Genomic DNA, 12,547 nt, shown 5'->3' with positions numbered 1-12,547 from the left:
TCACCCTGTTTATTTAACGTCTATGCAGAGTACATCATGAGAAATTCCGGGGTGGATGAAGCACAAGCTGGAATCAAGACTGCCAGGAGAAATATCAATAACCTCAGATATGCAGGTGACACAATCCTTTATGGCAGAAAGTGAAGAAGAACTAAAGAGCCTCTTGATGAAAGTGAAAGAGGAGAGTGAAAAATAAAACCCAACATTCAGAAAACTAAGATCATGGCATCTGGTCCCATCACTTCATGGCAAACAGATGGGGAAACAATGCAAACAGTGACAGACTTTATTCTTTTGGGCTCCAAAATCACTGCAGATGGTGACTGCAGCCATGAAACTAAAAGATGCTTGCTCCTTGGAAGAAAAGTTATGACCAACCTAGATAGCATATTCAAAAGCATAGACGTTACTTTGCCAACAAAGGTCCATCTAGTCAAAGCAATGGTTTTTCCAGGAGTCATTTATGGATGTGTGTTGGACTATAAAGAAAGCTGAGCACCAAAGAATTGATGCTTTTGAATAAACTCTTGAGAGTCCCTTGGACTGCAAGGAGATCCAAGTAGTCCACCCTAAGTAATTCAGTCCTGAATATTCACTGGAAGGACTGATGCTGAAACTCCAATACTTTGGCCAACTAATTTGAAGAACGGACTCATTTGAAAAGACCCTGATGCTGGGAAAGACTGAAGGCGGGAGGAGAAGGGGACGACAGAGTATGAGATGATAAGATGGCATCACCAACTCGATGGACATGAATCTGAGTAAACTCCAGGTGTTGGTGATGGATATGGAGGCCTGGTGTGCTGCAGTCCATGGGGTCTCAAAGAATCGGACACAACTGAACTGAATTGAAACTATATCATTATCATACAGTAAAATAAATTTTTTTCAATTCAGAACACAATGCCCAGTATACCCAAAATAGTTACATTATTTAATATTTTTCAGTTTATTATTATTCTTACACATGTCTGACCTTATCTTTTCTTTTTTCCAACTCTTCTATTTCATGACTAAGTGCTTTTATTTTTTTATCATTCTCAGACACTTCTTCTTGAAGCTTCTTAATTTTATCCTGCATTTCTTTTAATGCCTCAGCTGAGCGTTCTTTAGTATCTTCAGCCAGCAAAAACTGATAAGCTATATATAAACGACTCAGATGTTCTATTTCTCTCAATAGCTTTTGGTACTCCAAGTAGGAAGATCTTTCCTAAAAGAGAAATCACCAATAAAGTATAACTCTACATTAATATTTTTAAATAAATTTGGAAAGAATTTAAATACAGCAATACATAAAAAATTTCCCATTACACAATAAACATAATGGATTTTGTCTTAAATTTGAGTAATTATGGACTGTTAATTTTAGGAAACTTCAAACAACATTAGAACTGTGGCTTTTTAGATAGTAATGTCATCTTAATGAATTCTCTGTGGCTATTTCTTCTCAAATATAACCACACAGTTGGGATTAACAAAGAAATATGGACATAAGATTCATAGACTTGTGGGAATAAGTCTATAAAATTATAAAACCATGAATGATACACTATTAAATGTAGTTTGTGGTACTATTACCAAGATGCCCACTCTACATTCATTCATATAACTATTTATAAATATTTGCTCACATATTACTAAACTTGATTCCCACTGGGACCTACTAGGACAAAGTTAACAATGAAAATTCCTAATCTGCAGATGAAGAAACAAATTCAGGGTGATTAAATGAGCTCTTCATATTATCAAATACAGAATTTGGCAAAATCAAATATGACACTTAGGTTTAAACTCGTGATCTAGTGTTTTTCTATTAAATCATAGATACAAAAGCAGAACCTTCAAGTTCACAATTTTTCAGTTTTTCCAATTACATCTATGCTACTCTATAGATTCAGAAGAGAGCTTGAGAAGTATCAAATTTTAATGAACATTTAAGAAATTTCTAAATACATGATTTAAAATACTTTCACTGAAACAGTGATATGATGTCAGAAGTACAAAGATTATAGAGAAAACAGTCATCTGTTTCAATACCTATTGTCTACTAACTGCCTTGACAGCAGTAATTTTAGTGAGAGCCCCTCTTACCCTAGAAGTTACTCATTCTACCAAGAGTTTCTAAGAATGCCATACCTTTAAGAAATATTTATTCCACTCAATTCTAACTATCCAGGAAAATTTAGATTTATACTTGTCTTCAACAAAGAATGAAAATCTGGCATGTTGTTTTCTGAGATTATGACAGTCAATCTCTAAAACCATTTTGACTTAACAGGTATGAAGTGCATTGTCCTCTATAAGCAGAAGGTTGAGCATGGACTATCAACTCTAACTCCTTATCTCATCTCCAAGAAACATTTCTGAGGAGTGGTACAGCTGTCGTCCCCATATGTATCATAATGGATGCATCGCCAATTTTGAGAGACATCCTAGCTGGCTGTCCTCACATATACAATACACACCTCTTTTAATTTTTGAATGGTTGGAGTAATTTCTTCTTCAAGTATCTGGAAAATAAAGGAAAAACTATTTTTGAGTATGTGAAGTACCATTAAAGAAATTTAAAAGGGAGAAGACTAAAGAAAACTGAACAAAGGCTGGGGAGAAAATAGGTGTGGTAAAATTTCCCTCTTTTACAACAGAGAAACTCTAATAAAAGAAAAGTACTCTCTTTCCTAAAAATATTTTATATAAATTTAATTACCGTCTTAATTTCTCTCAGCTTAGCCTCCTTTTTTTCTATAGTCCTCTGAGCATTTTGTTTTTTGTATTCATACATCCTGGTTCCAGCTGCTTCTTCTATCATGGACAAAATCTGGAAAGATGATTGCATTAATGTTTTAAGAATCAAAGCCAGTGAGTCTCATTGGAACTTACATTAGGATATTACTTAAGGCCTTAACGTCATGAAGCAACTCAACAAAATAGTTAAGGACCATAACATTTAAGTACATAAAAAAAATGTACGTATTACCTATAACCCTAAGACTTAACAAATATTTCTGGCCTTCACTCCAATTCTAAAATCAAACTTTATGCTACACTGAGTTTCCAGAGTACATATCTTTGAAAACTGAAGCCAGTAATTCCTGAGAGGGTAACAGGCAGAAAGGCCAGGGGTCTCCCAAGGGAGGAAATAGCCTGCAAGTGTCATCTCTCTTAATTGGCAAGAGGAAACAAACTATCGATATTGTTTTCCTTCTCTATACAAATTTAAAAGAAGGTTTCTCTTAAAATACTGTGTTGTCATAATGACACCTGGTTTCACCTGAAGTTAACTAGTTTCAAACCTTGAGATAACCAATGCATTTTTCTTATGGAAATGTTTGTCTTAAGCTATGCTAATGTACTATGCACTTACCCCAAACTCTGTCTTTAAGTCGTTCCGCCTCTTGGCTCAGAACCTACTTGACAAACCAGTATGTTATACTCAGATATTATTTCCCTAACCTATGTAAATGTAACTATTTGTATGGTAATCTGTCCTTCTGCAAGATTCAAGTTAATCATTTTATGGCCCAGGATGAACCATTTGGTGCCAAGATTATCCCAAAATGCATCTTATGGGTGAGGGGCTTGGTGCCATTCTGAGTTTTAAGACATTCCTTTCTTTCATTAACAGACTGCTAGTGTCTATATAACATCCAGCTGAAGACTAGAAGTGGGGTACTCTTTCTGCCCCCTTCTGATGCCTATGTCAGAAGCTTTCTCTATCTCCTTTACACTTTAATAAAACTTTATCACACAAAGCTCTGAGCGATCAAGCCTCCTCTCTCGCCCCGGATTGAATTCTCCTCCGGAGGCCAAGAATCCCAGCCGCCTTTTTTCATTCAGCAACAACCTTTCATTCCTTCTTTCTCTTTTCCTTCAAATATAAGAAAGTAAAAGCTAACTAATATTTCAATTTATAAATTTCTACTTAAACCTGTTCCAAGTGAGACTTTAGCTGTTTTGTTCCTACAAGGATGAAGCATGGCCTAACATTTCCATTCCAACTGTGGCAGATACTTTGAGAACTTGGGCAAGTAATTTAGTTTTCCCTGTTCCTCTCTTTGTTCATCTGCTGAGGACTGAAAGTATCTCAGTGTCATTGAGAAGTAATTCACGTGAGTACACTGAAAAAGGCAAACACTAATTACAATTTTATAAGGATAATTTTTTAGCATTCCTTTATCAGAAGCTTCTAATCACTATCAATCCCTACCTCAAGAGGATTATTTCTCTGAAAACCAGTTTGATTTCCATATATTGGGCAGATTTTGAATGAGAAGTTTCCCTTAAGATGTTATCTGAAGAAAGTAAGTGTGACCTGTGGTTAAACCAGACTAATATCATCAATTATCAGTCGTCTTTTTAGTTCTTCTCCATAGATAAAAATACCAAAAGAGCCTTTGTTCTGATACAAAACATTTATTCCTTCATAGCAACTCTTCTCAAGGGGGCTCCAAAACAAAGTCTTAATGTCTTAAGCAATCCATTATATCTAATGAATTAATTTCACTCAAATCTCTTCCTATAGGGTTTAACTCTGACATGGAACACCAGCTGAGAAAAGCTACTTTAGAACCAAAATTTCTTTTAATACTGTATGGGCACGTAAAACTCCTAGAAAAAAAGTAAGTGGTAAGCTCCCGACATCTGTGTTAGTGATGATTTTTTTTTTGGATTTGATACCAAAAGCAAAGGCACTAAAACCAAAAATAAACAAGCAGGACTACATCAAACTAAAAAGCTTCTGCATAGGAAAGGAAACCATCCACAAATACAAATCAGGCAAATACAAATCAAAACCACAATGAGACATCACCTGTTGGAGTGGCTTTTATCAAAAAGATAAAAAATAACAAAGACTGGTGAATATGTGGAGAAAAGGGAAAACTTGTATGCTGTCTGTGGGACTGTAAACTGATGTATCCATTATGGGAAATAGCATGGAGGTTCCTCAAAAAATTCAAAATAGAACTACCATATGATCCAATAATTCCACTTCAGGACGTTTATCTGACGGAACCAAAGACACTAATTTGAAAAGCTTTCTGCACTTCCGTGTTAACTGCAACATCATTTGTTACAGTAAAAACATGGAATCAACCTAAGTGTCTGCTGATGGATGAATGGATAAAGAATATAATATATATATATATATATAAATTAAATCGAATGTTATTTACACATACAAAAAGGAAATCCTGCCATTTGCAACAGCATGGATAGAACACATGGGCATTATGCTAAGTGAAATAAGTCTGACAGAAAGATAATACAGTATAATTTCACTTACAAGTAGGATCTTGAAAAAAAAAAAAAAAAACCCAAAACTGAACTCATAGATACAGAAAACAGATTAGTTTTCTAATCTGACAGAGGTGGGGGATAGGTGGTGAGCAAACGTTAAAAGTGCCAGTTATAAAATAAAAGGTCCTGGGGATGTGATGTATGGCATGGTGACTACAGTTGATAATACTTAACTGCATATTTGAAAATTGTAGAGAGTATAATTTAAAAGGTCTCATCTTCAAAAAAAATTCTGAAAGATGATCACATCAATGTATCACATTGATACAGTGATCAATGTTGACTAAACTGTGGTGATCATTTTGTGATATACACATATACTGAATATTGTATATATATCAAATCTTTTTGGTGTACACCTGAAACTACTTTATCAATTATATCTCAATTAAAAAAAAAAAAACAACTGCTTAACAAGGTCCTAGGACTTTCCTTTTGCTTCTTTTAAAGATTCTGATTTAATCCTCAGAACAGATTTTGAGGTAAAGGTTATGGACTTCAGATTATGGATGAGGAAACTAAGGCTCTGCAAGTTTACATCATATCACTTAAAAAAACTAGGGCATGGTGTCAAATATTAAAAAACAAAATTATTTTCTCCACTAATCATTCTTAAATAAATGTTCCCCAAAATTTTAATAATGGAAAAATTATGTTTAAAAATTGATTACCTAAAACATTAAGGCAATATCTACAATTACTATTTTTACGGTGCTTAAAGAGTGCTCTTACCTCTGGAGGTTTCATATTCATCACTTTGGTAATTCGGCCCTGAAAATAAAATGACAAACTTACTGTAATAACAATAAACTCAGAAAGAATAACCTAAAGGCATACATGTTTATCTGTACTAAAGCTGTTATATCCTAATACACCAATCTTTGGGCAGTTATTTCTCCCACCTACATGAAAAGATGTTTCTTTTTTAAGATTTGAGAACAAGGGTAGCTTATAATTCTAGAGTTTTGCTACTTTCTTACTAGTGATATAAGTTACATAAATAATACAAAGACAACTCAAGACTGTTATTTCTGAGACAGGGAATGACGTGTAAGTCTCCAACTCTAAAATGGGTAAGCATGTAAATAAATGTTGGCATAATTACTGAACATCTCTTGACTTTTTAGAACAATGGCCCTCCAAGATAAGTCAAAGAAAATTAATTCCAGATATTCTTCAAAATTCAAATGTATGCAATATACCAGAACACGTAAGTACAAATAACTAACCCACATTTATTAACAGGTGCCCAAACATCAGCCTAACAGCAAATTAAAAAATGAAAAATCCAAAGAGATGTATTTCTCTTGTAAGTTAAAAAAAGATGCCAAAACTATTATGAAAGATATAAAGTCCACAAACAAAATACCTGCATGATGAGAAAGTGAGGGTTGTTAACATTAAGGCCAACAGAACAGAAGAGATCGTATACTCTGGTATTGTTTGCATTTACTCCATTGATTAAATATTTATTTCTGCCACCAATAACTACCTGCAAAGGAAATAATTTTAAAAGACATAAATGAACACACATATCTTGAGCTAAGATGATAAATTCCCAAATACATTATCTTTTGTTTTTTCCAACTAATGATAAATCAAACGAATCTAGGATAAATAGTGAAGAAAGTATAACATGGTCAAAAACAATGTGAGACTGGCTTCTAATCTAGGGCCTCCTAACCTCCCATGCAGTGGACTAAGTCTTTAAGGTGCCTTCCACCTTTATGTTTCCAAGGATGTATAGAATGTAGCTTCTATCCCTGATCACCCTCTTCTACAACTTTCCATACTCAGAGGCTGACCCATCTTCCTCCACTTTTTGATTTCCAAAGGAGTCAAATACCAAAAACAAAAGACACACAGTTTTAGTAACAATTCTTGTTAAGACTCTAAAATGATTAATAAAAGATAAGCCTTATGAATATTTGAAAGAAAAAGAATAATCATGGAACTGCAGCATGGGTTTAATAAGAACAACTTATACTAGATATCAGCTTGTTCTGTCTACCACAGCATGTACATCGTCATTTTGGAGGTATGACTGCCTCATCCATTTGCTGAGGTCCTTAAAGACAAGATTTGTTTCTCATTCTTTCTATCTGTATTTCCCAATGCATTTGAGAATGCCCAGCACACACCAAGCACTTAATAAATATTAAATAAATATGAATTCACTTCTTTTCCTGACAGTATTAGGATAGTAGATCAGTTCTTAATATTTGAACAACAATCCTAATATATCCTAAAGAAATTCGAGGAAGTTTTTATAACAAAATTCTGGTGAAGAAACAGTCATATGGACCACAAGAAGACAGGAATTTTGAGTAGACTAGTAGCAGATTTTCTTAAAATCCTGAAAGGTAATTATTCGATAGATGTTTAAAGACAGAGAACAGGATTTTGTCCCAATCTAGTCAATCTTTTTTTTTTTTTTTCAACCAGAGTTTTCATTAACATAGAGATGGAAATCTATAAGCTACATAATGCTAAGATGAAGAGTAAATGAGAATTAACAGAATTTTTAAAGATAAAACTGACAAACTGAAAACACGGTCTGATTATAATAAGATAAAAAGATTTTAAGGGACAAATGTTAAGGTCCTCCACTGATTTCAAGAACCTGCTTAGATGCAGAAATGGCAGTATATGGCTAAGTAATAACATGAACAACTTAAGAGTGATTTTAAGTAAATCGGATATGAGTTCATAATATATCATGAACTTTTCAACATCATATTGAGAAAAATAGAAGTAGAGTACTTAAAATGAAAGAAGTGACAATTCTGCTTAATCCTGTCCCAGCCAGACCAGTTCTGGTACATGCAATTTGAAGTGCCAACCATTAAAATATGTATGTGTGTATGTGTGCATGTATAAATAAAACTGGAGCAAATTTGCATTCCATGTGATGAGACAAGTGGAAGACCTAGAAACAACTAAATATCAATTGAAAGACCTAGAGAATTTAACTTAGAAAACAGATTTACAGAAGAACACAGATATACTGAAATAAAGAATAAATTACATGTTCTCTTGGTGCTCTCAAGATAACTAGGATTTATGTGTAAAACTTGAAAAAAACACTATGGTATGGCTCAATTTATAAGACTAACTTTCTAATTTCCAAACATAAAATGGGTTACCTCAGAAAACAGTGAAATCCCAAGAACTACAGGTGTTCCAGCACAGAGAGAGACTCAAGTGCATGGTTTATGGTTTAAATAAGTGTGGCTGAGTGTTTGTACGGATGGATTTCACATCCCTTTCAATCCACTTGGTAAATGGTGAAATTTGCTTAAGCAAAACAAGATATTCTTAAGGAATCTAGTCAGTATTTGATCCATCAGTTTTGCTTATCAATTTTCCAGTAATTGTATTGCCAAAATGCACGAGACAAGTTTTTAGGTAACCAAATATTTAGTAGTCACTCACCTGCCTTGTTACTGTAATTTCATCATGAACCTCAAATCCTAAAGGACTCTGCTTTTTGTCAGAATTATCAAAGGTGATTGACACCAAGGCTTTTGTAATACCAGCTTGCCCATTTTTGTAAACTAAATCTTGTAAGTTAGAAGCCCGAACCTAAAATAAAGGAAAAGTTTATCAGTTACAAAACTCAGTACTGCACAAAATAGCACTAAAAATAGCTTTCTTGCTGTTGGAAAACCACCCATGTAGTATCCATTAATAAGTCAAGAACAGGTAGTGGTATTCATAGACAAGGAAAGCAAAGAAAATGGACATCGACCTGAAATGGGCCTCTCTCTCCATAGGACTTTTTTAATCCTGAGCTAAACTGTTTTCTACTCATTTCTTAACAAGAGCTCATTTGAAAAATTTATGGAAAGACAGTGTCTAAAAATTTCACTATCCATTCAATTCCAATAGTAGATCCTAAAAAGACATTATAATGAGGGCGGGTGCAGGTGGAAAGTATACAAACTCTGGAATGAGAATGTGTGAGTTTCAGTGTTGCTTCAAACATCTTTAGAGGATTAACCTTAAGCAACTCTAAGTTTCTACGTTCTCACCTAAAATATGGAGTAATAATACCTACCTTTAAAGGACTGCAGTGAGGTAGAAGATAATTCACATAAAAATGCAAATGAAGAGAATATTGGTAATACTGGTACTCTCCAAGTGCAAAAATTCCCTTGAGGTTCCTCAAACTTAAATTCACATAAATCAGAAAGTTTACACTTTACCTGAGACAGGTTGGAGATGCCCAGCAAAAAGCAGATGGAGTCCAATATGTTGGATTTTCCACTACCATTTAAACCAGTGATAGCATTGAACAGAGGGTCAAAGCCATTGACTTCAGTCCTCTGAGCATAGGACTTGAATCCCTCAAGAATGACTGACTTAATGTGCATTTTCACTACTGACTTGGACAGGTCTGCTAGAAATCAAGCCACAAAGCAGTTCTGTACAAAACAGAAAAACAACGCATAAGTGGAATGTAAAACTGGAATCATAATATATAGACTAGACCATAAGAATGACAGCGCAATAGAAATAAAACAGCCACTTGCTAAGCTATTTCCTCTGATGTAAAGGTATCTTTCTTTAACTTAAAAATATACAAGAATTAGCCTCTATTTAGAAGTTAACTGGGCTTCCCGGTGGCTCAGCGATAAAGGAAATCTCTTGCAATGCAGGAGCCACGGGAGATGTGGGTTCCATCCCTAGGTCGGGAAGATCCCCTGGAGGAGGGCAGGGCAACCCACTCCAGGGTTCTTTCCTGGAGAATCCCATGGACAGAGGACCCTAGTGAGCTACAGTCCATGGGGTCGCCAAGAGTCAGACACGACTAAAGTGACTCAGCACGCACATACGCAGAAGTTAATTGAACCTGGAAGCCAACCACCTACTTCACCAGGCTTATAATCTTCCACCGTTATCATACTCCAGCTAACAGATTACTGATCACTTACCATCGCATCCCCTTTGCCGAGAATGCACTTATCCCGGACACTGATATGGCTCACTCTCCTTTATATCACTCACGTCTTTACTCAAAAGTCACATACTCTCGTATATAAAAAAATACCCTCTACCCATTCCCTCCCTCTGCTTTTTCCTTCACGGACTTACAGCTGACACTAATCAGTACTTATTTATTGCTCTACCCAACTTATCATAATGTAATCTTCGTAGCTCTTCTACGTTCACCGTTGTATGCCGGAATGCTGCCTGACTCGAAGGCGCGGGATGGGCGGGTGGTCTGTAAGTGTTTAAGCATCAGTAGATATACCCCAGATAAACAGCTGAAGGTTTTTGCTTTTAGTCAGGCTCTTCCCTCGCCCCACCAGGCCTTTCTGTCAACCCTTGCTCGCCCTACTCCAAGGCTGGACAGGAACTAGTCATTCTGCTACGAATCCCTTTAGGACTAAATTTACTTTCAAGTTCCTTGCTACTCTGCTCCCCAGCCCCCGACGCCCATTTCCCGCCAAGAATGCCCGGCTAGGCCCAACCGGCCGCGCGCACGCACCTGCCCCGCCGCTGCGTCAGGTCGCCTGGGCTTGAGGCGCAGCCGAAGCTCTTCCTAGTCACTAGGGCAGAGAGTGCGCCAGTCTTGCCCAGCTTCGGGCGCTAAGAGGCGAAAGCCACCAAAGCTACTCCTACATTTGCACCGCGCGCGGCACCGAAGCGGAACTATTTTTGCCTTTGAATTTCGGCGCGAGCACAGGACCCCACCTCCACTACCTATTCCATTGGCTGGTGCCTCAGAGATGCCTGACTTAAAAGTTCCATTTTTCTCTTCCATCAAGCAGTTAAAGGGACAAAGAGATAGAAAAGAAGGTCGAAAAGAGGGCGGCTCAGGAAAAGCGACGGGTCGGACCTGAGGACTAAAGAAGCTGGCGGCAACTGTTGAGCTCGGTATCCGGCACACCTCGGGCAGCCCCGCACCTCAGCCTGGGGGCCTCGCGCTCGCCGGCCCCGCCCTGCCGCAGGCCGGGTCTGGCCGTCGTCGCGCCCGGGAAGCCCCGCCTCCTCTCAGGCCCGGCGGGATTCAGTGGGGCAGGCCTCTGTGGTCTCCAAGTACCGGAAGCAGGATGGCTTCGTGTCGGTCTCCTCGTTCTGCCTCAGAATCCCTCTGGGCTGGGCCAGGGTCCTCTAAATGGAAGCTGCACCTTGTTGCGGCTGGGGCGGCGCCGAACGAACTTCTGAGGACTGTGGATCGCGTTCTGGCTCCGCCCCTCGCCGGCGAAGGACCCTGGCGGGCTCGGGTTTCCTGTCCCAAAGGGCCGATAAGGCTGTCACCAGAGTTGTGCAGCGCCCGCGGGAGAAGTTGAGTGGGGCTGATAGTAGAGGCTGGACGAATAGGAGTTCCCCTCGTTTTTCTGAAAAGCTGTAGAATGATAAGCAATAGCAGAACTAACAATTTCAGAGAATTTTAGGGGAAACACCTTATAACAGCTGATATTTATTGATTTCGGGTGCCAGGTTGCGTTTCAGGCGCTTGTTAAAATCTTAGCAACCCTATGAAATCCGTGTTATTGTTCTCATTTTACAAATGAGCAAACTGAGTCACAGGTTAAGCAACTTATTCCAAGTAGTGAGCCGGGAAGCTGAGGTTTGTTTCCACGCGGTCTTGCTCCTGAGCTAGTATGTTTACTTCTCTTCGTGTACAGACTCCAGTGCTAGTAATAACAGAAGCTGTTATCAGTGTGTATTTTTCTTAAAAAAAAAAACGAAAAAACAGGCAGTTTACTCACAGTTAAGCATGTTGATACTAATGAGTTAGGAAGGACATAGCTTCATAGTGCTCTATAGTGCTTTCCCTAGGTGATGTGTAAAAGAGATGATGCGGCCAGCATGCTATTTTAGGTTATACATTTAAAGTTGCTTTCTTGGCCTCTATTGACTTTGCAGTATTGGACACCAGTCAGGCTACCAAGAATGAACCATTGATTTGAAAATCTTTTCTACTTGGGAGAATTAAAAGTTTTGTGGGGATTTTCTGTTTGTATAAGAAAAATTATTTACTCTTATCTCACCCACTTAGGTAAGTCAGTCGTTACAGGCCTAACAACATTTAGTCACCCAGTTATTTTTGCCTTGTTGCTATTTCATAATGGTTGAGATAGTAAAGAATGTCCCTGCAAGGCAGGAGACCAGGGTTTGATCCCTGGATTGGAAAGATTTCCTAGAGAAGGGAATGGCTACCCACTTCAGTATTCTTGCCTGGGAAATCACATGGACAGAGGATCGTGGCAGGCTACAGTCCATGGGGTTGCAAAGA

At 37.6% G+C, this 12,547-nt stretch overlaps 1 protein-coding gene across 4 annotated transcripts in view; it reads right to left on the bottom strand.

Annotated features, from left to right (window-relative positions):
- Positions 1-11,494, bottom strand: part of SMC2 (structural maintenance of chromosomes 2) — a 51,217-nt gene extending 39,723 nt beyond the window's left edge. The window contains exons 1-8 of one of the 4 annotated variants that reach the window (XM_010843524.1): positions 11,348-11,494; positions 9,507-9,725; positions 8,734-8,883; positions 6,668-6,790; positions 6,031-6,069; positions 2,708-2,818; positions 2,466-2,510; positions 977-1,210 (exon numbers count right to left, since the gene is read on the bottom strand). In XM_010843524.1, coding sequence (XP_010841826.1) covers positions 977-1,210; positions 2,466-2,510; positions 2,708-2,818; positions 6,031-6,069; positions 6,668-6,790; positions 8,734-8,883; positions 9,507-9,674 — 870 coding nt within the window. In that variant the 5' untranslated portion in view covers positions 9,675-9,725; positions 11,348-11,494. Of the gene's footprint in view, positions 1-976; positions 1,211-2,465; positions 2,511-2,707; positions 2,819-6,030; positions 6,070-6,667; positions 6,791-8,733; positions 8,884-9,506; positions 9,726-10,235; positions 10,750-10,792; positions 11,079-11,143; positions 11,328-11,347 lie in introns of those variants that run through there. The other 3 variants (XM_010843523.1, XM_010843522.1, XM_010843525.1) reach the window with 3 other exon arrangements.
- Positions 11,495-12,547: the final 1,053 nt, after the last annotated feature.

Source organism: Bison bison, unplaced genomic scaffold (genome assembly GCF_000754665.1).
Source record: "Bison bison bison isolate TAMUID 2011002044 unplaced genomic scaffold, Bison_UMD1.0 scf7180017864183, whole genome shotgun sequence".
In the NCBI taxonomy this organism is placed as follows: Eukaryota; Metazoa; Chordata; class Mammalia; order Artiodactyla; family Bovidae; genus Bison; species Bison bison.
The sequence above is the reverse complement of the archived record's forward strand: the minus strand, read 5'-3'. Positions and strand labels throughout refer to the sequence as shown.